General features: G+C 33.4%; 3 protein-coding genes across 3 annotated transcripts; 2 read left to right on the top strand and 1 right to left on the bottom strand.

Moving 5' to 3' along the window:
* The first annotated feature begins 1120 nt into the window (after positions 1-1120).
* On the top strand, positions 1121-3038 carry LOC114187072 (7-deoxyloganetin glucosyltransferase-like). The gene is made up of 2 exons (XM_028075196.2): positions 1121-1709; positions 1977-3038. Exons 1-2 carry the CDS (start codon positions 1166-1168, stop codon positions 2924-2926), a joined length of 1494 nt encoding a protein of 497 aa, XP_027930997.2. The 5' UTR covers positions 1121-1165; the 3' UTR covers positions 2927-3038.
* Positions 3039-5097: 2059 nt separating this feature from the next.
* LOC114187972 (7-deoxyloganetin glucosyltransferase-like) lies at positions 5098-6936 on the top strand. Its single transcript, XM_028076426.2, has 2 exons — positions 5098-5744; positions 5841-6936. The coding sequence occupies exons 1-2, from the start codon at positions 5216-5218 to the stop codon at positions 6782-6784; spliced, it is 1473 nt and encodes a 490-aa protein (XP_027932227.2). The 5' UTR covers positions 5098-5215; the 3' UTR covers positions 6785-6936.
* Positions 6937-6944: 8 nt separating this feature from the next.
* On the bottom strand, positions 6945-9555 carry LOC114187973 (Aldolase-type TIM barrel family protein). Its single transcript, XM_028076427.2, has 6 exons — positions 9187-9555; positions 8801-9013; positions 8556-8651; positions 7761-7906; positions 7326-7545; positions 6945-7243 (listed from the first exon to the last, which is right to left on the bottom strand). The coding sequence occupies exons 1-6, from the start codon at positions 9337-9339 to the stop codon at positions 7061-7063; spliced, it is 1011 nt and encodes a 336-aa protein (XP_027932228.2). The 5' UTR covers positions 9340-9555; the 3' UTR covers positions 6945-7060.
* Between the last annotated feature and the right edge of the window lie 4382 nt (positions 9556-13937).

Raw genomic sequence — 13937 nt, 5'->3', positions numbered from 1 at the left:
AGATATGAATGTCCGGAATGTAGTAGCTCAATAAATAAAAAGTGTATGTAGCTCAATAAATAGTGTATGATAGGAAGTACATAATGGCGAAGAAAAAGAAAATAAAGAATAGAAATGATAATGAGATGTTAGGTGCCCAACTTTCCGTAGTGTGAAATGATTTTGGTGGCAGAATTTTCACCTTTGTTGAACTCAAGTCCATAACCACACCGATGACAGATTCTTCACAATCTGTCTCTTAATCCAGAAATATCAAGTGTGATTCAAATCTTTTATATTACAAAAAATAGATAAAGTTAAACACAATATAAAAATAAAGATTCATAATCATATTATCTTAAGATTTTGAATTAAAAAAGGTGTTAAATAACTTATATGTGTAAGACTAATGTCATATAACCATATGGAATTACAATGGAATTCACTTTTGAGGAAACATTATCGGGAATAGTCCAAGTGTGAGTCAAAAGTTTCACATTAGATAAAATAGACAAAGTTAAACACGATATAAGAATAAAGGTCCATAACCACATTGCCTTAAGATTTTAGGTTAAAAATAGTGTGAAATACTTTATGTGTAAAATTAATGTCATATAATCATATAGAACCATAATCTCTCGATAACTATAAACATCTGCGAAAAAATATAACCCATTAAAATAACATCTCTGTATTCTCTTAACAGGCTACTATGTAACCATTAGTGGGGACTTAGGAATCATGTACTAACCCAAAAACGAAGAATCGTTCTGTATATACTCCAGACTTTCAGCATAATTACTACAAAAAAATCAATCAGTTTACGTAAGACCCTGCGTTGTAATTACTTTATTGTTTGTATCTTGGCGTAAGATTTAGTAAAAGCCTTCGGCTTATGTCCTCATTTGGCATATTTAATTCATTAATAAGATGTTATTGGTTGTCTCTCAGCTTCAGATTCACGAAAGACAAAGTTGCAGATGAGTATGTACAGCTTAATAATGGTCCTCATTCATTAAATTTCATATCAATGAATCATCTTCTTCCGATAGCCTCCACATTCAATAATAATAATAATAGTATTAAAAAAATGTAGATCCGTCCAAAATAATCAATCCCATAAAATATGGTCTTGGAAACCCTTAAATGGGAACTTGTGCTTGCTAGAGCTCATTCATTTCTATTCATGGAAAGATCAAACATGAGTTGCTTTGCAGAGAGAAAGGCACACGCTGTGTTCACTCCATATCCACTTCAAGGACATATAAATCCCTTGTTCAAACTAGCGAAGTTGCTTCATCTCAGAGGCTTTCACATAACCTTTGTCCACACTGAATACAACCACAAACGTTACCTCAAATCAAGGGGTCCTAATGCCCTTCAGGGTCTCCCAGATTTTCGCTTTGAAACCATCCCAGATGGTCTTCCTCCTCTGGATGACGATGGTGATGGTGATGTTAGTCAACACATACCCTCTCTCTGTGACTCTATCAGAAAGAACTTCCTCCAACCCTTTCGCCAACTTCTTGCTAGACTCAACCACTCTGCAACTACTGGTCTCAACCCCCCAGTTACCTGCTTGGTTTCTGACTGTTTCGTCTCTTTTCCTATTCAAGCGGCTCAAGAACTTGGAATCCCTGTCCTTCTCCTTTCCCCACTCAGTGCTGCTGCATTCTGGTCTTTTATGCACTATCGTACTCTCGTTGAAAGAGGAATCGTACCCCTCAAAGGTATACAGTTATGTTCTTCATCCATTGAATATATAGTTAGCATCTGTAGGATAAAACTTGTTTTAACTTCTTCCATCCACGTACTTTTGAACTGTGGTGAATTTTTTGACTGTTTATGTCACCAGATGAGGAACAAAATTGATCATGTTTCAGAAAATAGAAAGACCAATTTTCTTAGAATCTTAAGGAACTTAAAACAGAAATTACATTTTAATGTGTTCATATATGTATCTGACAGCGATTGGCCTTTGTGATGATGACATGCAGATGAGAGTTATCTGACAAACGGATATTTAAACAACAAAGTGGACTGCATTCCAGGTCTGGAAAATTATCGGCTGAAGGACCTGCCGGACTTTATGAGGACAACAGATCCAAATGATGTAATGTTAAACTTTTTCATCGAAGAAACTGCTAAAATTCCCAGCGGTTCTGCTGTTGTTTTTAATTCTTTTGATGAACTTGAAAGGGATGCAATGAATGCTATCTACTCTTCCTCTATATTCCCTTCTGTTTACACCATTGGTCCTTTCCCTTTACTTTTGAATCAAAGTCCGCAAAAGCATTTGGCGTCTTTAGGTTCCAGCCTCTGGAAGGAAAACACCGAGTGTCTTGAGTGGCTTGAATCCAGAGAATCTGGAAGCGTGGTTTATGTGAATTTTGGCAGCATCACAGTTATGACTGCAGAGCAAATGTTGGAGTTTGCTTGGGGTTTGGCAAACAGCAAGAGACCGTTTTTGTGGATCATTAGGCCAGACCTTGTGAGTGGGGGTTCCGTGATTTTGTCATCAGAGTATGTGAATGAAACCAGAGACAGAAGCCTGATAGCAAGCTGGTGTCCACAGGAGAAAGTGCTGAACCATCCTTCGGTTGGTGGTTTCTTGACTCACTGTGGATGGAACTCGACCACTGAGAGTATTTGTGCCGGAGTGGCAACGTTGTGTTGGCCATTTTTTGCAGATCAGGCAACAAACTGTAGATACATGTGCAGTGAGTGGGAGATTGGGATTGAGATTGATAACAGTGCGAAGAGAGAAGAGGTGGAGAAGGTGGTGAATGAGTTGATGGTTGGGGAGAAGGGAAAGAAGATGAGAGAAAAGACGATGCAACTGAAGAAGAAAGCAGAGGAGGTTACAAGACCCGGTGGTAGTTCATACGTAAACTTGGACAAAATAATTAAGGAGGTGTTGCTTAAGCACAACACATCATTCGATTGAAGGGTTTTTTTCTAATTCGTAATGTTGTACTGTAATAATAATTCATTCCTTTAGAATTTGTTGCAATATGTTATAGAAATAATGCACCGATTACAAGTACTAGTTTTTGTTTTCTATGTTTTAGCACCGTAAGTCGCATCAGAGTCATAAAATAAATATATATATATATATATATATATATATATATATATATATATATAGAGAGAGAGAGAGAGAGAGATAGAAAAAAATGTTATTTTTACATCATTTTACGTGAAGAATTGTATAAAATAGCGTTAAATGATAGTTAAAAAAAATCTAATGTCCATACATGCACACATGGTCCAAAAATCCCACTGGAACAATGTTTGATTGTTTGTAAAAGGCTCGTGATAATGTAAAAGCGTGAAAAGTCTAACCATTATCGAATTGGGATATGTTTATTCTCTTAAATCTATATTAGGTTTAGTCATTTCTTTATTATATTTCTTTCGACAATAATGATATTTTTATAATTAAATTGTTATAATTCTTTTATCATCTAAATTGATATTTTTTAGATGATTTTGAAATATGAAAATAAAAAATCACTTAAAAAAGATAATCATAAAATAAATATAAAAAAGTTATTTTTTTATTTGTGTAATTTTTTTTATTACTGGAAAGGGTTTTGGGATAGAAAAGTATCGTCCGGTGTCACCTTTTATTTTTGGACAATGATACGTTTAAAAATTGACAATTTTATTTTACAATATCAGGTGATTTCTTTTAATTGGTTTTAAAATACAGAAAAAAAAATAAAAGATGATAAACTACTCAAAAAATATATATTAAATTATAAAAAAAATTGTTAAAATTTAATTCTTAAAAAATTATTTTTTGTTTATTATTTTACCTCGTTTGGTGGTGACCTTTTATAATAAAATAATAATTTACGAATTTATAAAAGGGTGGGAGTAGCATATATTTTGGGATTTAGCAGCTGCGTGTTCTTTTCTGTTTTCTTTGTGAACTATAGGAGTGAGGACGCCTAAGATTCCTTCCTGGTTTTGGCCGCATTATTATACTTGTGAGATGAGACAATGCATTAGGACGGCAATTAAGTTTCAACTTTTTGACTCCTCTTATTTCCTTTTTTAATCTATTTGAATGTAGAAAAATGTTGCACCTTCATTTGTTTGGTGTATGTTAACAAATCATATTCCTTAGTTTCAATGTTCTTTTTCACATGAATATCAGAGTCCCCTTCAAAAAAAATTGTATGCTTATTATTACTACGGTATGAATATAAATTAAAATGTAAATCTAAATATTAAATTAAATAAAAATAATCAAGGTCAATAACGTATTAAAAAAAATTCAAACTAAAAAATGCTACTATCTTTCATATATATTTTGTTGAGAATAGTCCAAATATGAGTCAAAATCCCACATTGAATTAGATAAAAAAGACAAAATTAAACACTATATAAAAATAAAAATCCATAACAACATTACTTTAAAATTTTGAAATTAAAACAAAATCTCTCGATAACCATTAACCATAACCCAACATATTTTTAGAAGGATCATTAAATTGAGGTGTCTATTTTCTTTTTCACCTCATTAGAATTACCTTTTGCATTGTCCTGCATCCTCGTGAATGGTATCTGAAAAGATAGAAAAATGTTATTTTTACAGTGCACTTTTTTAAATACATACTCTACAACTATTTTTAATAATAAAATATTATATTATTATATTAATATAATAAAATAATATTTTACGTAGTTGTCAACCGATACAATCCAAAAAAATAGGAAGTGGTACCCTAGCAAGTGAAAATGCTACAACGGACCTTCGTACCCTACCTCACCATTCCCGCGTATACTAATCACTCATTCAATATCTTGTTTTCATTTTTTGAATTCAACATCTATCCAATCATATAACATTTTTTAAGAAAATATTGATACAGTTCAAAATAAGAGCGTTGTGACGTGCGGATGAAGTAATTAGGAGAACCACCAATTTCCTTTCGTTAAAATAGTTTTTAATGTAAGTCAAAATTTGATGGAAACAAACAACTTTGGCGCAGATATTGGAATCCTGTTTTCATACATAGTAGCAACTTTTGTTGAGTTACACTGCAGATCCACAATAATTAAAATAAGAGATATTGCAACTGTCTTCATCTACCAACCGGTGCCAGAAAAGTATTGCTGAAACAATAACGTTCATTGAGTGCGCTAGTGCTATATATGTTGAGGCAACGAAGAGCCTTTTCCTCTGTCTTCTCCTTTCATTTTTTCTTAGAAGGGAAAAACGAAGATGAACACCATTGCAGAGAGAAAGCCACACGCTGTGCTGGTTCCATTTCCACTTCAAGGCCATATAAACCCTTTGTTCAAACTAGCAAAGCTGCTTCATCTCAGAGGCTTTCACATAACCTTTGTCCACACTGAATACAACCACAAACGCTACCTCAAATCAAGGGGTCCTAATGCTCTTCAGGGTCTCCCAGATTTTCGCTTTGAAACCATCCCAGATGGTCTTCCTCCTTTGGATGACGATGCTGATGGTGATGTTAGTCAACCCGTACCCTCTCTCTGTGACTCTATCAGAAAGAATTTTCTCCAACCCTTTCGCGAACTTCTTGCTAGACTTAACCACTCTGCAACTACTGGTCTCAACCCCCCAGTTACCTGCTTGGTCTCTGATTGTTTCATGAGTTTTCCTATACAAGCTGCTGAAGAACTTTCTCTCCCTATTATTCTCCTTTCCCCGGTCAGTGCAGGTGCATTCTTGTGTTTTATGCACTTCCGTTATCTGGTGGATAAGGGAATCGTACCTCTCAAAGGTATCAATTTATGTTCTTCCTTCATTTATCTTTCGTGTATAGATTCGTTCGTGTACGGATCTCACAGTTACAGGTTTTTGTGGTTATAATGTGCAGACGAGAGTTATCTCACAAACGGATATTTGGACACCACCAAGGTAGAATGTATTCCGGGTTTGAAAAATTTTCGCATGAGGGACCTTCCTAGCTTTGTAAAGACAGCAGATCCAAATGATTTCATGCTAGAGTATTTCATTGAAGTAGCTGCTAGAGTTCCTACAGTCTCAGCTATTGTTTTTAATACTTTTGACGAGCTTGAGAGAGATGCTATGAATGCTCTGTCTTCTATGCTTCCTTCTCTCTACACCATTGGTCCTTTCCCTTCGTTTTTGGATCAAAGTCCGAATAACCACTTGGCTTCTCTTGGTTCCAATCTTTGGAATGAAGATCCCAAGTGTCTTGAGTGGCTTGAATCCCAGGAACCCGGATCCGTAGTTTATGTGAATTTTGGCAGCATCACTGTTATGTCTGCAGATCAACTTTTGGAATTTGCTTGGGGTTTGGCCAACAGCAAGAAACCGTTTTTGTGGATCATTAGGCCTGACCTTGTCATTGGAGGTTCCGTGATTTTGTCATCTGATTTTGTGAATGAAACCAGAGACAGAAGCCTCATAGCAGGTTGGTGTCCACAAGAACAGGTGCTGAACCATCCATCAATTGGTGGATTCTTGACTCATTGTGGATGGAACTCGATCACTGAAAGTGTTTGTGCTGGAGTCCCAATGTTGTGCTGGCCATTTTTTGCAGATCAGCCAACAAACTGTAGATATGTGTGCAATGAGTGGGAGATTGGGATTGAGATTGATACCAATGTTAAGAGAGAGGAGGTGGAGAAGCTGGTCAATGAGTTGATGGTAGGGGAGAAGGGAAAGAAGATGAGAGAAAAGACGATGGATTTCAAGAAGAAGGCAGAGGAGGGAACAAGACCCGGTGGTCGTTCATACATAAACTTGGACAAAGTAATTGAGGATGTTTTGCTTAAGCAAACATCATTTGATTGAAGGTTTTTCCTTTTTATAATGTTGTACTGTAATAATTCATTGATCTTCTTTTCTCTAAACTTTATTTGAAATCCAAATAATGCGCCGGTTAAGAGTGCTAGTTTGTGTTTCCTGTAGTAAACTTTTACGGTATCATTACATTTTTCTGAAGATGAAGCAATGCGAAAACGAAATTTTTATTATAAACTTGTCTTGAAACTGGCACATTTATTGTTATTCCGAGCCACAACCATTGTACATAACTTAAACATGCTCTCCCACTCGACATTTGACAATCTAGTTTAAGTTTTGCTGTATTATAAGCTGTGCTCCTTCAACTAGCTGCTTTACCACTTCTCCAGCAGGCAGAATTTCCTTAATGAGACCAACACCTTCGCCAGCAAACATCACCATGCTCTCGAGATCTCCTGTAGTTGTAACGTTTGGAACAGTACCTGCAAAACGTCGTATATCTTTGCCCTGTTTCATGCAAAAAGTATAGTCAAACACAAATGTTGTAGACATAACAGTTGCATATAAGAATGTTAGCTTTGTTACATACCACGCCATTAATCGTTGAATGGCCAATGATGGGTTGGTTGGCTTCGTTTTCGTGTGCCGGAAGCGATCTCCATTCCTTATAGAAAGGTGTCTGCAAGACACGATGAGGAGCACCAGGCCATCTTGCCCTCCCAAACACATCCGTGTATGCAGTCTCATCAAATTCAACCAATTTTCTTTTGTATGTGGAATGAGCATTGCTTTCCTCAGTTGCCACAAACCTGCAAACAATACTCTTGGCATGAAAACTTATTTGAAAAGGTGTAATAGTGTTAGAAATAGGAATGCCAAGATTTATAGCCCCCGCAATAGGCTTCTATCATGGAGGCAGAATTCTTGATTTAAGCACAAAAAGTTGTAAATGTCAAGATATTACAGCAACAATAGGAGAGGAATTTACTGAAATATGATTAATGTGAAAGTAATGTTTCAAAACCTGGTGCCTAAACAGACGCCTTGAGCACCAAGGGCTAGAGCAGCAACATAACCCCGACTATCCACAATTCCTCCAGCTGCAATAACTGGTATCTCTCGGTCACCAACCAGATCGACCACCCTTGGCACCAATGTAATTAGACCATCCTGCAATTACATGAAAGGGAAAGCACTGTCTCTGAGTGCCAAAAATGGAAAGTAGTAGTGTGTGGTACACAATTGAAAAAATATGATTAGCTATAGTATGCTCCTAGGATTCCGAGTTTGATCTCATACTGAATACGAATGAGCCTAAAAGCAGTAGATGAAAGAAGACTTATATTTATAGTTTTAAGGTTTAGGGTTAAAAGTAATGTTTTAACTTTCTTATATGAAATGTTTGAGTTTGGTCTTATATTAAGTAGGAATGAGCCTGAAAAAGTAGTCTATAAGAAAAAAGACTCACATACTAGGTTGTAGGTTGTGAGAATGTTACATATACAGCATCTGCAATCACAACTACTACATAGACTACTTTATCTAAGTACAACTTGTCTCACTTGAAGTTTTCATTATCAAAGACAGATATGACAGACAGTGGGACACCAATGTTGTAGTCCATTGCGAATGTAGGTCTTGTGTATGGCACTAGCCACTTCACTCACGCTAAAAATTAATAAACGTAGTCAGCATTCTTTTCTTCCATCTTACGGTTGAATTCAAGCAGAAAATTAACAATTATTAGTTAATCATCAACACCAAAACAAGACACTTATACTCTATAAATATACATCAAAATTATTATAAGCATGCACACCTGACCCAATACATGACCACCAGCTTCAAGTCCTTGTACAATTATCCCATCGACACCTGCTTCAATCGCCTGTTTCGCACCTTCAATGTTCCCAACCTGTAACAGGTAACAGGTTAGATACCAATAACAGAATCATTAATTTGCAGAGCAAATAAAAGGAACACCAAAATAAGAATATAATCTTGTCTTAGGATTTGCGTATAGTTAGTAACCTAGTACTGTTAATAAATGAACAGAAAACTCACTTGAGGAACAACTTTGACCCCAGCGGCGTGAGCCTTATCTACTAACTCCGTTGTACAATCACCCCAGGAAATTTGCAAGACTGCAACTTTTTCTTCCAGAATGACCTTCAAATTCTCCTCAAAGGGAAAGGCCAGAACGACACCAACCCCGAAAGGTTTATCAGTTAAGGACCTAGTCGTCTTTATGAGTCCCCTCAAATAATCCGGCGATTCCTGTTAGAGTCGAATCAACAAATAATGCTTATGCACCTCAGAACAATTAACTTGTAGAAAAAGATTTCAAATTTACACTGTGTAATGATATTCCGAGACAGATAACAATGAATTGATGCAGGAATTGAAGAACAGAAGGCAACGATAAGCAACAGAGGGAAGCATGAGCATACCCAATCAGGGGCCCTAAGAAGACCAAGAGCACCAGCATTGGCAACTGCAGCTACAAGGCGAGGACCAGAGATATCAGGGCCTAATGGTGCCTGAACTATACCATATTCAAAACCCAGTATCCCTCTCAAACCCATCTTGTCCTCCGAGTTCATCAATCTTTATCTTCCTTCACCAATAAATGGATCTAATCACTGACATGACCACTATGCACACTACATGTGTGGGGCTTTTAAAAGTCAAGTATGTAACATTACAACATGTGCCTTTATCAATTTAACGTAAGCAATCACGTCCTACCAGGAATGTTCAAAATTGTTGAGCTGCTGAAGCTAAGTAGAAAAATAGTTTCATGAAACTAAACTCAACTAACCAAAACCTAATTCAACAATATTTTTAGTTTCCTTAATCGTATTTAACATTTTTAAACTGAATCAATCTGAAATATATTCTTGTTACATAATGATCACATTTATATTATTTTTATAAACTGATCACAAGTATTGGAGTTGAACTTGAACTCTTTTTAATATGATAGAATTATAGTGACATAAACTCACACTATACAATTCATATACGACACTTCTCAAAGAATTGTAAACTTTTCTCTTTCTTACTTTCACAATTGACTTGACTGTACATGCAAGTATCGTTTCTCATAAAACTTCTCAGTATAAACATGAAGTTGGAGCATCACAATTTCAGTAACCTGAGCATTTTGTCTTCATTCAAATGATCAAAACTTGAACGTGCTTCATTTGTACTTTTATTCGATTCTAACATAGTTTAAATGGTTTTCTCAATTTGCTTTTTACACGAAACTAGATTAATTTTGATTCAATCAAGCTAATTATCCTTTTTACATCTCATAGAGTAGATAAACCAAAATGATTATAATTACTTATAATTGGTAAATTGAAGAAGCATAAGTCAAGTGGAACTCAATCACTAGAGGTATTTAGCAAAAAGATTCAACTCTCCTTTTGGAACTTTATATAGGTAATGAAGATAAGTGATTTTGTCTTCTAGTTAGTGTGCTTTCCCCTAACATTACTGTATAGGTTTTAAATATTTTAATATGCATCATATCTTAATAATATATTATTACCATTTATTTCAATGTTTAATTCTGTAAATAATAATATTTAAGTGCTACTTTCTTTTAGTTTTTGACAAAATATTTATTTTAAAGGCAATAATGTTTCATTTTTCTTATAAAATTCTCTATTTCTCTTTTATAATATTCACTGTGAAATAATGATATGTTTCTTTTCGTTTTAGACATACTACTTAAATATCATTTGTTTATTTAAACTTGCTTTTTATAGCCTGTTATTACTCTTTAAACATTATAAATGATTGAATTTATAATAAAAGGATGGTATTATTAGTCTTTCCCTTACATTAATCTGATTTTACAATTAAGTTTTTAATTAAATTTTTCCAAAATAAACAATAAAAGTAAAAAAAAAAAAAAAAAAGTCATAGATGAGAGATATATTATTTTTCTCCCCTCATATATTATCTTTTCTCGTTACATTATATCATATGTTTGTCAGAATTTGTTTTCAAAAAGGTTACTTTATTATAGAACAAAAAAAAATCTTCTACTTTCCAACAATTTGAGAGTATTTTTTTTCTCAATAGTTTTCTGCTACATTTGTTATAAAGTATAACCAATTACTCGTTATAATTTAATATATTTTTAGAACATAACTCAAAGACCTTCCGTTAAAAATTGTAATTATAATAAATATTAAATTTTATTATAAATTAATAAATATTTTCTTGTAGTATTTTGAAATGGCATTTGTAAACCATTTGAGTTTTTGAAAAAGATGTTTAACTTATCTTCTAACCTTTTCACAATAGTTATAACACGACAAATGAATGTTGTGGGTTTAGTGCATCTTCAACTTCATGGTTCCAAAAATAATTAATTAGTTTTATATTTGCATTAATGCAGTACTTCTGAAAAATATCCATTGAATTGAAAAGTTTTACAACATTTTTTCGTACAAATGAATCTTAATGGGCCACAATCGAACTTTCTAATTTGGGCCATAAATTCTCAATTGAAAGCTGGCCCAGTCTTCTAATAAATGTGGAGATACTACTACTGATAAATATAGGGGCTTCTCCCTGCACCCCCAAACCCTTCTCCTGTACTCCCAATAATTACCGTTTTGACCCTAATCAAAAGTATGAAACGGATTTCGAAATCCGTTTCATAAATTTTCATGTTTTTTTAATGAAATGGATTTCAGAATCCGTTTCAGAAAAGTATGAAACGGATTCTGAAATCCGTTTCACAAAAAAAAATTAAAATTTGTGAAACGGATTTCGGAATCCGTTTCAGAAATGTATGAAACGGATTTTGAAATCCGTTTCACAATTTTATTTTTTTTTTGTGAAACGGATTTCGAAATCCGTTTCATACATTTCTGAAACGGATTTCGAAATCTGTTTCACAAAAAAAAAAAAATAAAATTTGTGAAACGGATTTCAGAATCCGTTTCATACATTTCTGAAACGGATTCCGAAATCCATTTCACAATTATTATTTTTTTTTGTGAAACGGATTTCAGAATCCGTTTCAAAAAAGTATGAAACGGATTTCAAATTCCATTTCAGAAAAGTATGAAACGGATTCTGAAATCCGTTTCTAGAGAAAAAAATTAAAATTTGTGAAACGGATTTCGGAATCCGTTTCATACTTTTCTGAAACGGATTCTGAAATCCGTTTCACAAACAAAAAATTAAAATTTGTGAAACGGATATTGAAATCCGTTTCAGAAAAATATGAAACGGATTCCGAAATCCGTTTCTAAAAAAAATTAAAATAAAAAATGTGGTTGTCGAAGGTAGTGTGGCGAACGAGGATGAGCTGGGGGGAGGGTTGGGGAGGCCCATGGAGAGGGCGGGGAAGTGGGTGGAGGAGGTGATGAGGAAGGCGAGGCCTTCGCCGGAGGGGCAAGAGGGAGATGAAAGGATGGAGAAGGAGAAGCGGGAGGAGAAGGAGGCGGTAGAGTTGGTTTGGCGGTGAAAAAAATAGAGGGTTAAAAAGGTAATTATTGGGGGTACAGGAGAAGATTTGGGGGTGCAGGGAGAAGCTCCCTAAATATAAACTGGGGAAGAACTGGCTTTAGCCACAGTAGGTATTTATTTGGCATGTCCAACCATCAAGCATCTATAATAAAATAAGGGTCCAATTTTATTTATTTTTTGTATAATTATATGATATTTTTTATAAATAAGTTAATTATTGTTTTATTTTATTTATTTTTCAATTTCAAATGTGATAAATAATAAAAAAAATATTGTTATATTAACCATCTAATCTTATCATTATGTTACGTTAAATGTGTAAATAAACAAAGCTTTAATTTACAATAATATATTAAGTCTAATTTATGTATGATAATATATTTATAGTGTTTGATGTTTTTAAACTGATAGAGACATAAATAAAAACTTAAATTATAAAGAAAATAAACCTAAAAAGTTAACATTTTAATAAAGAAAAAAGTATACGTACAAGTTTTAATGTAAAATGTCATTTTTGTTTACAACCGATAATATAATTACAGTTATAATATTTTATTTCAAAAAATATATAAAAAAAAACAATGTTTTAAAATATGTAAGTAAATCAATGTCACAAAAGAACGTGACAATTTTTGTGTTTATTTATCCGAATACGGTAAAATCAGTATAAATGAGTTTGAAAAAGTATATATTTATTTATCTTTTTAAAACTATAACTTTTCTGTATGATTGAATTGAAAAAAAAAAAATTGAGTATGTTCGGCGTCAATCTTATTGCCACGCTTATTTTTATACATCGATATTTATGTATATCTTCTTTCTTATATTTGTATTTGAACAGTAGATTATAGCACAACAATAAAAATTTTGTTATATTTTTAAAATTTATTCATTGAATCGCAAGTACAATTAAAAAATTAATTAAAGGTTTTTAAATTATTCTTTTGGTCTTTTATTTGTCATGAAATTTTAGTTTGGTCCTCAAATTTTTTGTTGTCTCAATTTAGTCCTCATTTTTTTAAAAATGACTCAATTTGGTCTTTACCGTTAACTTTGATCAAACAGTTTTAAAGTCAATATCACGTGTCAATTTTTTGTTTTTTTGTTTTTTATAATATTTTTAATTTTTTTTTATTTTTTTATTTTTGAAGAAATTAACAAAAATAAAAATAATAAAAATAAAAAATTTCAAAAATTTCAGAAAAAAGTTTCAAAAAATTTAAAAAAAAATCAGAAATTAACATACATGGACATGCATTAACTTAACACCGTCTGGTCAAAGTTAAATGAGATAAAAAGATCGTAATTTAATCTTGAGAAAAGAGAAAAAGTTTTGTGATGTATTTTATTTGTACGGCATTTTTGTGGTCAAGATTTCAGACATTGCTGCTGTGGCGAGTGGCACTGAGATATCACACTTACATAGTCAACTTTGGATGTGAATCCTTCATTTATTGTACTCCACAGAACATCATGGATTGAAAAGTCTCTGTCTTTTTGTGAAAAAACAGGTAAAAGTGTCTTCTTTCAAAGACTTTGGCACCATAAACCAAATTCTAAGTCAAATGGGTTCTCAATAATTGAGTTCAGTTTGAACTTATCCTCAATCTTCCAATCTTCTAATCTTCAAGATTCTTCTTTTACTGTCACATTCTCGAAGCTGTTTCCTACTAAGTACCCATCACTTCCAATATTGTCTCCTAAT

Source organism: Vigna unguiculata, chromosome 6, assembly GCF_037176805.1.
Source record: "Vigna unguiculata cultivar grain cowpea cultivar isolate G323 ecotype 2 chromosome 6, ASM3717680v1, whole genome shotgun sequence".
NCBI lineage: Eukaryota > Viridiplantae > Streptophyta > Magnoliopsida > Fabales > Fabaceae > Vigna > Vigna unguiculata.
Note: the sequence above shows the minus strand (reverse complement) of the source record. Positions and strands in the feature narration are given on the sequence as shown.

Excerpts from the sequence above, each read along its gene's own strand:
- LOC114187973 (XM_028076427.2), bottom strand. The coding sequence starts at position 9,339 with ATGAACTCGGAGGACAAGATGGGTTTGAGAGGGATACTGGGTTTTGAA. Across the intron at positions 9,014-9,186 it reads TTCTTAGGGCCCCTGATTGG|GAATCGCCGGATTATTTGAG; the intron begins GTATGCTCATGC and ends CGACTCTAACAG. Across the intron at positions 7,546-7,760 it reads GGCGTCTGTTTAGGCACCAG|GTTTGTGGCAACTGAGGAAA; the intron begins GTTTTGAAACAT and ends TATTGTTTGCAG.
- LOC114187072 (XM_028075196.2), top strand. The coding sequence starts at position 1,166 with ATGGAAAGATCAAACATGAGTTGCTTTGCAGAGAGAAAGGCACACGCT. Across the intron at positions 1,710-1,976 it reads AGGAATCGTACCCCTCAAAG|ATGAGAGTTATCTGACAAAC; the intron begins GTATACAGTTAT and ends GATGACATGCAG.
- LOC114187972 (XM_028076426.2), top strand. The coding sequence starts at position 5,216 with ATGAACACCATTGCAGAGAGAAAGCCACACGCTGTGCTGGTTCCATTT. Across the intron at positions 5,745-5,840 it reads GGGAATCGTACCTCTCAAAG|ACGAGAGTTATCTCACAAAC; the intron begins GTATCAATTTAT and ends TATAATGTGCAG.